Raw genomic sequence first — 12,765 nt, forward strand, 5'->3', positions numbered from 1 at the left:
GTGGACGTTAAGCCTGAGATTTGCATTTAATTCACGTCCAGTCTGAGGTATTACCGAGCATGCCGACTCATCATCCTCCGCGCCCACCGCGGCAGGACCACCGGCTGTCCCTTAGATCCCACCACTGCAGCCTGTTATCGGCACAGCAGCGTCCTATACGAGGATGACAGTGCGCCAGCGTGCGGCTCCACGTGAGTCCGGCCTCATTAATATATACGATACGCCGTGCGACCGACACACTTTATCATAAGCTCGGCGGAGAATGCGGCGGCAAGCTGGCCAAAACTTACAAAATATGTCGACGTATAAATCATAACACGCGTCGTCTCTCCGCTGGGCAGCATATGCGCGCGCGGTTTCTTGGGAACGATATATATGAGATAAGCCCCAGATAAACTTCTGGCGTGCGGATGGCCGGTGTAATAAATGCCGGGCGTCTCCATACTGTCGCCGCTCGCGGAGGCGCTGGCCATTTGGACTGTAGCTTCTCCTTCCGATAAAAGCGCGGTCGCGAATGCGGGCCCGGCACGCCATTTGTTCAGGCCGCGCTGTGTGGTCCGCGCGATACGCGGTAACCGCTGCTACCTTTCTGCGCAGCTCGATGCTAAGAAAGGGCGTGGAAAAGCTGAATGGAATACAAGTGTAAGAGATTCATTACTTGGCCGCAGTCTGGAAAACACTTCCGGGGGACCAGAGGCTGGTATGCCCTGTTGTATATATACTATATGCCGACAAGCAAAACGATCGCTTCAAGATATTCTTCGATTACGACGTCGTTCTCTAATGAAGTGTTAATGGAGCGAACGGTGGCTGCGTCAGTAAAAACTGTTTAGTGCGACCCTTGCTATTTTAGGATCAAAGTGAAAGAATGCAGCTTGGCTAGTCTGCGGTTGACCGAGATGGCGGACGGGCTAAGTAATATAGGGGAGTGTGTATACACATGACGAAGTCATACATCTGCAAGAGGCTGACAGCAAAACTGGAATACGCAGGCTCCCCGCAGTCCTCGTTACGTCGGTATTATTCCCTTGAAAGCTATGGCTGCAGGCATTGCAGTCCTCTCAAACTAGGCAAGTTTAAAGGGGCCCGGCAACACTCTTTTCAACTCTTTTTGAATAAATGCTTGCAGAACGTAGTCATCCAACACACCCAGTACTTCAATTGGGGGGTCGCAAATTAGCTCAGCCAAAAATTACTGCTATATGCTCATCAGATAACTTGGAACTCGTTCAAAAGATTTTTCTCTCTTTACCGGCCTTGACGTTCTTCGACGGCCCAATCACGACACTGACGCCATGTGGCGGCTGTTGACCGATTTTCCTTCAGTTGCAGCAATGAACGCTTTTCGGTAACAGCTTATAAAAAGCCACAAAAACAAACAAAGAAAAAAATGGAAGGCGTATCTGGTGCGACGACGAAATCACGCACTGCTGCTCCGTTCTGGCGATAACTGTAGCTTTCGCAGTGCTTCCAGAGGCGAAGGAGAAAGCGAAACCGTTTATTGAAAAGTGTTGCAGGGTCCCTCAAAGTGATAACCCTATACAGCATAGGTAAATTTGATTCAAATTTAGGCGTTTTTAACACATGCAGACTTGCACACATACCCCATTGCTGCATATTATTCAACAATAGCTATTCTACCGCCTTTCCAACGGGTCGTTATCTTCTTTACTCCTCCCCTCCAGAAATATTTACGCCTGCAGCGAAGCCGTCACGCACTCAAGTTACACCCAGCGAAACGTTGCTCCTTGCGAGGAACTCGCGACTTCATGGCGAACACGAAGGATTCTAAAGTTGCTTGTTCACCACCCCAACCGGTATACCAATATTAGATTAAAAAGACGTGGCTTGTTGCATCGTGCGGAGGCCTTTGTCTATTCGGACGCACCCCGACGCGACAGGAAGAATTCTGGAAGCATGAACAAAGCTTGCAGCGTGTTAGCGAAGACGAAGAGTCCCAGGCCGGCTCCTGCATTTTTGATCGGCCCCATCAGTGCGAGTCCCCTTCTCAAGGGGAGCGGCTAAGAGACCTATACCTGCCGGCTGCGAAGTCATGCACGGCAGGATGCGACGGTTGCGCCAGAGTCTAGGAAGGCACGCCTGTAATGCGAGTTGACAAACGGCACAAGCTACGCGCCCATGCGGACGCATGTTGCGCTGGAAATGCGTTGCGGGCTACGAATTTTATCCTTCCCGGTGGCTTCCACCCCACCCCGTGTGACAAGTGTTCTTTTTGCAATGCAAGAGTTGTGGCGTCAAGCAGCAAAACATGTCGCAGTACAGTAATTTCATAATTGCCGAGAGAAAGTGCGCTTTCCTTCATTCCGTACTACGCCAGTAGAGTTTTAGTCAAGGAGGACCTAAGTTGCTTAATCAGTCTAGTTTTTACTCCTCCAACTGCCTCATCTGTACTCGCAGCGAGCGCTTGGCGCATGTTTGTGTAATTCTGGCGTGCAGATAAAAGGAAATGCTTCTTGTATAATTCTATAAAGCCAGGAGACGGCACGAAATAGCGGCTGAATAAATAAAATCATTTCTGTGTGGTCTGATCGACCAACAAGGCTATTTTTTTTTCATAAGACAGCTTTATTAAACACATCTCTTAAACAATACAAAAATATTTGGACCGATAGCCGAAGGCTAGTGTGCGGTCCAAAGCATAAATGCATTATTGAATAGCAAAACAAGGCACAACGCAGAAAAGAAAAATACAGGGCATACGTAAAGCGGAGATTAACACTAGAAAAGAAGAAAAAAACAATCTCCGAAGCCAACCGTGCTGCTATAGTTTTCTTTTTCTTTCTGAATTCGTGTCAACTGCGTGTGGCTATTTCACCCGCATAGTACGCCGGACCAGAATTATACAAGTCCAGCGAGACCTACTGTTGCATTTACGCAAATTTCATAACATGCAATTTGCGTAAATTGCTAGTTGTTGCTGGTTCAATTAGCCGAGTAAGCTATGTACATTTCCGACGCTGCTTGTAGATAACTTCTCCTTTCAACATCATTGCGTATACGGTTCAGACACACAGCTAAATAAAAAAAAACTGGTTGATTTCTCTGTCATAAGAATCAGTAAAACACGAAAGTTAAATGTGCCCCGAAATCCGCAGCTGAGCATGATTTGCGGGTCGGTGGCTGTCTTGTGGGTGTCCTTGGAGAGCGACGTCATGCTGGCGGGTCTCTTCGGCAAAGGTGAACTACCGTCATTTCCGTGACTGATATGACGTCAGTGAAATCTTGGTGTATCCCGGCATAAGGCGCTTTCTTGTTAAAATATAAAACCCGAAAACGAACAACCCTAAGCATAACGTACTCTTTAGTTCTTCAGGTTGCTTCCCCGCAACAAGACCCTGTGTGCTGGGGTGTACCCTTTACAGGCCGCATGCTTCGTTGTACTGGCGTCACTTCCGGGACGGATACGACATCGTTGAAATCTTTGCGTATGCGTAAATAAAACATTTTCGTGTTAAAAAGAATCCCAATGACCTCCCAAACCGAAAATAAGGCGCGTTCCCATGAAGTCCTGCGCCCTCTGTAATCCACACACCCCAAATCACGCCCAAGCTCTCACACACACGAAAAAAGAAGAAAAAAAAAAGTCCAAACTATCGCAAGCCTCGCCGCGGGCAAATTCCGGCTCCCTGGCGGCGCGGCGCATGCGCTCGCGAAAACGCGTGACAGCGGCTCAAATAATAGGCGACCCGCGCACGAGGGTGAGCGATGACCGCGAGTGCGCGCCGCCGGCAATTCTCATCCGCCACCGCACCATTTTGTGGACTCCGGACGCACAGGCAGCCGGTGGGCGGGCTCCCACGGCAGCAGAGCCCGCCGCTGCAGAGCTCGCCGCGAAGCAAGCCGTCTCCGTGAGAGGCGCACGAAACTGTGCACGCGAGTTCGCGGACGGACCCGCATGCAAATACGTGTCAAAGGAGGCGTCCGCGTTGATGCAGCCGCTGCGCGCAGTCGCAATTACGGCGGGGGGAGGCGCGCCGACCGATTACAGGTCGCGGCGCGCGTGGATGCGCGCGGTCGAGTCGCAGTGCGCCCCTCCCCTCGCGGCGTGCACTTCGAAGGGTAGAGGGGAAAGTGGTACGGGGCATTACAAGGTGCGGCGATTTGTAACACACGCGCCCTGACTGAACAAAAATCCCCACCGCGCTCTTCTCAGGTGCGCGCCTGTACTTACTCTCGACACCGCTGTCGCGGAAGAGCGCAGTTGCTTGGACATAGGGGGCAACGCCGTATTTGATTTCTGTGTGCATGTGCATGTGCATGTGCAACTCAGGGCTCACGACTACTCGCATCGTAGTGAGGCGGAAGACTTGACGGGAACAGGCGAGACACCGGGAATTTTACAAGCCGTCAAGTAGCACCAACTTTTACGATTTAAACAAACATCCCTCCATCGCTCCCTGCCACATGTACCGTATTTTCACGCGTATAACCTGCCCGTGCATATAATCCGCACCCCCACTTTCAGTCCGCCGGACAAGAAAAAAAAAATCCTTGCGTATTGCCCGCACATTTGATACAAGAAAGGCTGCACTAAGCTACTGTTCAAGCAACACGTCACATACTTTATAGACAAGAAAGCGTATATTTAGCTAGTAGAATACACTGACTGCAAAGCGAAAGTCACAATTCACTAATAAAATTCAGTTGTTAGCGTGCACTCGTCCTTGTTTTTTCATCCTTGTATGTTTTGCGCAATCGCTGCCATGGAAGGCTTAGTCAGTGTTACTACGTAGGAGCTTCACGGCGCAACGCGCGTTGCCGTGAAGCTGCCCTAAAGGAAAACCCCACGTATTCTCCGAACCCCTGCTTCGCCACTGAAATTTTTGCATTTCTGGTGTGGCTTATACGCATGAAAATACGGTACACGCTTCTGAATATGCTGCTAATCCGATTTTTTAAGTATTCGGTTTGAGACATTCATCCAGCCACATTTCAACTTTCAACTTTCTGCCTCGGTCTCAACCGTGCGTTATCCATCAATGCCTCGTCTTCTGCGCAGATACAAAGAACAGTAAGATGCAACTTTGACTGGACGACGTTTACAGAGAGAAATGGAGAGAGGGAATACGCTCTTTATTCTGTTCCGTGCTATTCAGGTCGGGCTTGCTGCTGGCAGTAACACAGGTCTATAGGACACGCATTCGCGAAAACTGGAGTTGAAGACTTGTTCTGGACGCGCAGGACTTTGAAACGGATCTAAGCCTTAGACACATTCAAAAGCTTCGTAGCGCCATTCTGCCGATCGTAGTATAGCTCTAAGCCAGCACCGAATTTTGCGAGCTGGGTACTCCCTACATTCTTGCGAGAAGGGCGGGAAAGTAACTTTTGAAATTATTCACGGCGGTATGACCATGTTGTTATACTTACTGCAAGAACAAATGATAAGAAGTAAGCTTTAAGGATCACATCAATCGTCTTCATTCGCTTCCTGAAGCGGGCGAACCCTCCGCTCCGCGCCTCTACGTCGGGTGCCTACCCAGGCTGCCTACGATTATTTTTTTTTCTTCGCTGAACATTAGGCAGATGCTGCGTTCTCACTTGGTAAAATCAGTCTCCGTGAAACACGAGTCGAGACAAACAACTTGCGCGCTCTGAAAAGCGCCCACTTACCCTCCGTTCGAAAAAAGAAAAAGCCGCCGCTCCTGGTGGCGCCATCTGTCGGAAGCTCCCTGGACTACCTGAGAACAGCGAGAGAAGAAAAAGAGTGGAGACGGCCGGTCAGCGTCACGGAAACCGGTAGGGCTCTTTTAAACGCGCAAACAATTTTTCCTGTGCGTAGATTTACGCCTGTTGTTGTTAACACGCAGTTTTTTCTTTCTTTTTTTTTACCTTTAAGTCTCTAAGTCAAGGTGTTGCTTCGGAGTTCTAAAAACAGAGAGAAAATAACAAACAAAATTCCTGTTAGTTACGTGGTCCTACGAAAGAAAACTTTCTTTTAGGAAACCGAATGGAACTGCCAAAATAAACGTGCTGCGATGGCGAAGAGTAAAAGGGGGCATATATAATAATACTGATTAAAAAGGCAAAAAAAGGTAACGTCAAATATTCTTGCGCGCATAGATTACCTAAATTATATGTTATTTATTTGCATGATGCAAATACGGTTAGCTGTAAATTAGCTCGATATATCATGAAGTGCCCCGCAAAAAAAAAAACAACAACAACAACGATCCAAACAGTTATGTTCAAATAAAACAAGAAATGAGAAAAAAAAATTAAACACAAACGCGTTCATTTAAACGAAATGATATTTTAAAAGAAAGTGACAGGTCGGGAACTCACTGTGCAGCTCTCAGATTTTTTGAAAACAGGCAGCATTCCCTTTCATGGTCTAAATAAACTCACATTGCATTAGTAAGTTGCCTGAGAACTCGTGAAAAGTTCCTAGTGCCTTTCTGGTAAACGGTCAACTGCATGTAAGTAAGCTTGTGGCTCACAGCGAAAGATGAGTTAAACGATGTTTATGGCGAAGAAGTAGGTAAAACTTGTCTATCGTCATTGCATGCACGATTTTTTTTTGTTGATATGGTGTTCCTTTTCGTGATTTCCTTTCTATTCTTCGTTGTTATCGCGAATGTAATGACGGTTTTTATCCTGCTTGTATGTTTCGATGATAAGAAGACTTGCAGTCTGCGTCGTAGTAAAAAGATTGCGCGCAGCGCGCTGCAAGCTAGCGTACATACATAGTAGCAAAGCTCTTCGTTATAATTATCTATTGCAAACATATGCATGGTTTATGATAGGAAACGTGTCCTAATCCGCATTTCTGGAAGTTGCGAAATTGTTGTAGCGTAATTAGTACGATGATCATAAATTAAAAGCAGCGTTACCGGGAAAAAGACTGCAGCGAATTAGGATAAATACGGGAGAGTATCCGTGGGTGGCCCTGAGAAAGCCGCGCGCATGGGCTGGATAAATAAAAAGAAAAAAGAAAACGCTCGACGATAGAAAATATATTGAACTAGTGCACCAGTAATGACTTCAGTCAAAGAGAAAAAAAAACAGTAATTGCACACGAAAAAAGTCTGGAGGTTTGGCTACATTCATCAAGACTTTTAATTAAATAAACCGCATCGAAGCAGGAGCGTACGACTCCCGCAGAGAAAGTTTTTTTTTTTTTTAATACTCAGCAGCCTTCTATTCACACCGGAGGGCGCATCGCATGCTGAGAGAGATATAGAGAGCCAAGGAGAGAGCGTTGAACAGCAGTGGCCACGCAGTGTGTATATATACCGAGCGCAGGCGTCGGCGCACACAACTGTATACGCCACACACAACACAGGAAGCACGACCGGAGTGAAGGCGAGGGGAGGGGAGGGGGGGCAGTGCGCTCGCCGCCGCCGGCTGCGTTTCCAAACTGATCAATAAACTCTCATTAGGCCTAACGAGGAGCCATTTCTTTATTATTCCTTTTGAAGGAGGCGAAAGGGGGGCGGCGGCCCACAAAGGAAGCGAGCGGAAGCGAGAAAGGGGAGGGAGAGAGAGGGGGAGGGAGAGAGCAGCGGGCGGCCAAGGCTCCCTGCAGCGGTGCATGCGTGGGCAAGACAGCGCGGCCCATCCGTCTCTCGGGCCCAGATAAAGAGAGGGCCAAGAAGAGTTGCCGCCTCGGTACTACGTGCGCGCCGCTGCTGCTGCTGCAGCAGCTCCGGAATAAAGAACGCCCGAGAAAAAGGGGGTGGCAGGGGTGGTGGCCGGCAGCGCTGCCGAAGGTGCGACGCCGCCGAGAGATCGGGCCTCCAGAAAGGAACCCTCCGGGAATCCTTTTCAGGAGGGACTCGCGCCTGCCGCTGGCAGGTCCACACAGATTCACCCCCCCCCCCCCCCCCCCCCCCAGCACCAGGAGCCACCCACCGGTGTCTATACCCTTTCTTGCTCTGCTCGAATCTTGCAACACCCTTTCTTCCCAACACTAAGTCTTCTTTCTTTTTTCCCCCCCCTTCGCCGCCGTCCGGGTTCCTGAGGCCTCCAGATCCGCGGCTCCGAGAAAGTTGGGCTAAACTATTTCGTCTTCCGCTCGGCTTATACTCGGCGCGAAAGCGGAAAGCAAGAAGCACAGGAATCACAAAGGAGCGGCCTCTACCACTTCGTCACCGTCAGCCGCGAAACGAAGACGAAGCTGCGCGGCCGACGTATCGATAGCACTCGATCACCTCGAGCAAGCAGCAAGACCGAGGGAGCAGCTGCCCTACGCGCAAAAGCTGCCTACGTCACCGATTTTTTCTGTCCCCCGCTTCCTCCGCCCTCCTGAGTTAACGCTGGTTACTGGGAGAAAAAAAAAACGGAAAGGGGTTCTACCACATGTCGGGAGGTTTGCAATTTTGACCGATCACCTGCGAGGGCCGACGAATGAGAAACACGGATGCCGGAGGCGGCGAGAAGAAATTCTCGGTGAAAAAGTGGGAGCTAACCAGTTTGGCGGGCTGTCAGAAGCGGCGCAGTTATGACGGATGGCCGAGAGGGAAGAAAAAGCAACTGACCTATGGGGCGACGAGTAAACACTTCGAGGCGGGCAGCGGCGCACACACCAATCATATTTTTTGAAGGGCGAGAGAGGAGAAACAGGACGGAGGGGCGGGTACAAAAATATGACTGGCTTCGCCGCAAGCCAACAACCTTGTCCGCCGAGAGCTGAATGAACTGATTGGCAAGGTGCATTTTCCAATCGCGCGTGGCAAAACGAATTTGTATGCGCGGCGATTTGCTTCTTCCTCCAATTAGCGAGCTCGGTTTCTGCGAGAAATTACAGAATGTCGATTTCCCCCACAGAAAAAGAATATTTGCGTGAATAAAGTGTTTGTATGGTGCTCATGCGTTCGAGTTTTTTGTGACTGGAGGAGGACCATGATGCTGCTCAGTCAGACTACGCAGTAAACAGCACTTGCCGCTGCGGGAATAATTTTAAATATATGTCTGTCTGAATTTGATAAGCCTCATTTATGCGTATGTGTGGCATAAAAATTCGTATTGAACTTTTGTTTTCTCATTACTTCCATGCTATGTACTATAGCGGTGCCTCCAGGACTTACATTTACACACTCTACCCAGTCAAATGGACCAGGTATGGCATGTCCCGTATTAGCAATTAGAAAAATGGGGCTGGACCCATAGAAGGCACCAGTGGAAAGTAGGTATACATCCGATGGAGAATCGGGCGTGTTTCGTAACTCGGTGAAGTATATTAAATAGCCAAATGGCAATAAAAAATTATGCCGGAAGTTTTTTAATAAGGTTCATAAAGAGACAAAGCCCACACCCAGAAGCGATACAAGAATAACTGAGTACTTATAATTTTATGTGCGCTTGGGAAGGCGAAGCTGGAAAATCGGAAACATAACTGAGTACTTATAATTTTATGTGCGCTTGGGAAGGCGAAGCCGGAAAATCGGAAACATATTAAGATTTGAAGAATTGAGGGTGCAGTTCGTGGAAATTCATTACCCTAACCTCACACGTGCGCCGTGCGCCCTAATCCGTTCGTTCAATCTGGAATCCACCACGTTAAATTTTATACTTTCCTGATTTATTTCTACGTTCCTTCAAGCTGAACACCCTCCATCGTAAAGTCCGATTCGCCGAACAAAAAAAGAAGAAGAATCGACAGCAATACTGTTGGGGTGTTTCGGGGGATGTTACGGGGGTGTGTATAAATCCCCGCTCGTTGCTGTCGTTGAACAAATGATTGAGCTTTCTAGTGGGTCGATGACTGCAGGCTTTTAACATTTACATGCTCCTTGAATCAGTTGGACACCGCCGTAGTCTCGGTTGGATCATTGACATCCTTAAATTACAGTACATAGATTAGCCTGTGGTGCCCCGACAGCTTTATGGGAAGCGGTATAGGCCTATAAAAACAAGTCCACGGGAAATACAAGAAATTATGGAGCTAATCATTTGCATGCTCGAGATGAAGCCTTCATTCTAAGGATCGTCAGCACCCAGATACGTAAGGGCGCTCGCGTCGCCGGAGAAATCGCACACCGACTCTTCTACGGCCTTTGCTTTAACAAGGAAACCTTGCGGGAGCAATTAATCTCAACGTTCCTCAGGTAGCAAACACTCCGGAAATCCGGCATCGTCGCGCATCGGCCAATTCAGCGGGGCGACGAAGATGCAAGTGGGAGACAGACACGCTCGGCATCAGAAATGAAGACGGAAAACGCGAGAGAACGCACTGGCAGACTCCTAAGCCATATCTGAAGGCTTGCGAGGAACAGCAGCGGCGAAAGTGAAGCGCCCTGCAAGTCAGCGCGCCAAACTTAGGCGCGGTAGGGGAAAGAAGAAGAAGGTAGGGGGGAGGACGGGACCAGAAGTCATTCGTTTTCCTGCCGGGCGTGGATCTGATTGTTTCTATCGCGGGCCGAAGGCGAGGAGGGATGTTGGCGAGCCGAGATGGGATATAGGCGCGCGAGAGGCCCTCCAAACGCATCCATCACGGCTGGCAGCCTGTTAGCACTCAGTCAAGATAGCCTATCTGCGCGCCGGTATATACGTTCGTCAGGACGATGAATGGATGTTGCGAGAGCTGCAGCAGCAGCAGCAACCTCGGATTTCTCCTGAGCTGCTCATTCGGGGTCACCGCCTGGCGCGCATTCCCTGCGCGACTTCGTTTATTTTTGCTGCTGCTGCTGCTGCTGCTGCTGCTGCACTGTGTGCACGCAGCTCTTCGCAATGTACGGAGATACTACAGGCAAACGAAAACGTCAGTGCACACCCATAATCTGTATCGGTAGTATACACTGACGAGCCTCACATGTACCGGACCAGTATCTCTACCATATGCTTTTAGCCTAGCATATATCATTACGACCATCCATGAAGTGCTGCAATCTAAGAGCAACGTACGGCAGGACGTAACGCGTAACCGCGTGCTTTCGGTGAATGTAATGTTAGCTCTGATTAAGATTAAGGGATGGAATCGGCCTGGGAGTGGAGGGCTAACAACAGGAGGACCACCTGATGAGCTACCCAACGAATACTGAGGGAGGATATTACACGCGGAAGACTGAAAACTGGTTGGATGGACAAGGAAATCATATTCGGAGAAATGTGTATCGTACGGGCACGGGCAGAGCACGATAGGAGTGGTCGGAAGTCTGTGGGGTACGCCTTAGTGCTGCTGTGAACATAAGTAGAAGATAATATGGCGACTATATTTATGCACATGGCGGCGTCGTCGTCGACGAAGATGATCATGATATATCAAGGAGGCTATTCTTGTATCTCCCAGGCATGCTAGCGCTCATGGCATAAACAAGAGGATTTTAAAATTGCAGACATTATGCATACTTTTGACTCTTCGATCCGACTCCCTCCCTAAAGAGTCCCAGGACTCTGTTTGAAAGAGAGTCTAAAGACCCACCTTATAAGAGTCCAAAGGTAGTCGATTCTGTAGCAAGCCAATGACTCTGTAAAATGAGTCAGTACTGACTACCATTTTTCTTAGAGTGTACTGTGAGACGTCTTTCGCGATAAGTACGACGTGTCAGCCGGTCTGTACACTTTCATGTATACTGGTATGAGTACGGTAGAGTTACTGTTAAACAGCGCTGACCCATTTTCAAAACTAGGCGGCGTATTCAGGTGAGCGCCGTTTTTAATGATCGAAGAGATAAAGTGGCGCTGAAGGGAAACAGGCACGCGCGCGACAGAAAGTAGATTTATTGCGGACAGGATCTAACACTCACACGGCTTTACACAGACACGCTCACAAAAAAACTCCTAAAGCTAGCCGAGGAGAAAATTTCCGCGTAGTTCGCGGAAGCTGGGATGAAACAAAATTTCGCCAGCGTTGTAATTTATGCAACGCCGCGCAAAGCTGCATAAAAAGGTTGCCTAGATTAGAAATAGTTCAAAACCAAGATTTAGTTACTCCTGAGCTGGGAAAATAACCAAAAATAATGAACGAAAACAGAGGATACCGAATATAAAACATGACTATGGCGGGCCTAAGCTGAGCGCAACGAGAGAGCAGAATTTGAGAAAGAACAAAAACGTAGAGCAGCTTGGGCCTGCATTTAAATTCGATCGGTGAGATTAATCTTGCATTCCCGGGAGGCTTTGTGAAGAATGGGCCCAGTGAGCGGAGGGGGTGTCGGGTGCAGAGAGCGAGAGGCGAGGGGGGAGGGGGCTGGGTCTGCACATAGGCACAGGGCGCGCTGGACACCGAAAACTTTAATATCGCTCCTGCAAGAGGAGAGAGAGGGAGAGAGAAGACGGATGACGGGCGCAAGAGAAACTGCGCGGGCGCAGTACAGAAACGTGCAAAGCCAATATGTCAGACATCAGGATTCCGTTTTCGTTAGGAGAAGCTTAGTCACTACTACTCGTTAAGTATGTTCCGTGTTATATATACCTCTCCTTGCGCTTCTTTCCCCACGTCGCTTCTGAGTAATACCTGGAGATGAGCGCGAGGAGAATTTATTTGCGCGAGCACTTTCCCTAACCCAAGGCCTCCTCGAAACATGGCGTATATGCACATAAGTCGTCGTCGTGAGTTAGGACAGGAAGTTACCTTGCGTTTCCCAACACCCCATCAATCCCCATATTTTTATACGTATTCCAATAACAATTTTTTTCAGCCCTTGCTTCGCCTAGTGTCTTATCTTGGCACTCCTTTTTCTTAACCACGAGTTTATTTGGAATCACGAGACTGTATATTTTAGGCGCCCAAAACCACGATACTAGCTTCCCAGCAAAGGAGCTACGGTGTACGACATCTTTCTTTCTTTCTTTCTTTCTTTCTTA

The 12,765-nt window shown here is 48.8% G+C and overlaps 1 protein-coding gene across 1 annotated transcript in view; it reads right to left on the bottom strand.

Moving 5' to 3' along the window:
- Positions 1-12,765, bottom strand: part of LOC144179786 (uncharacterized) — a 164,178-nt gene that overhangs the window by 80,006 nt on the left and 71,407 nt on the right. Inside the window, exon 5 of the mRNA XM_077708222.1 lies at positions 5,632-5,699. Coding sequence (XP_077564348.1) covers positions 5,632-5,699 — 68 coding nt within the window. The remainder of the gene's footprint in view (positions 1-5,631; positions 5,700-12,765) is intronic.

Source organism: Haemaphysalis longicornis, unplaced genomic scaffold (genome assembly GCF_048455015.1).
Source record: "Haemaphysalis longicornis isolate Haplotype H1 unplaced genomic scaffold, Haemaphysalis longicornis Haplotype H1 scaffold_4, whole genome shotgun sequence".
Lineage (NCBI taxonomy): Eukaryota > Metazoa > Arthropoda > Arachnida > Ixodida > Ixodidae > Haemaphysalis > Haemaphysalis longicornis.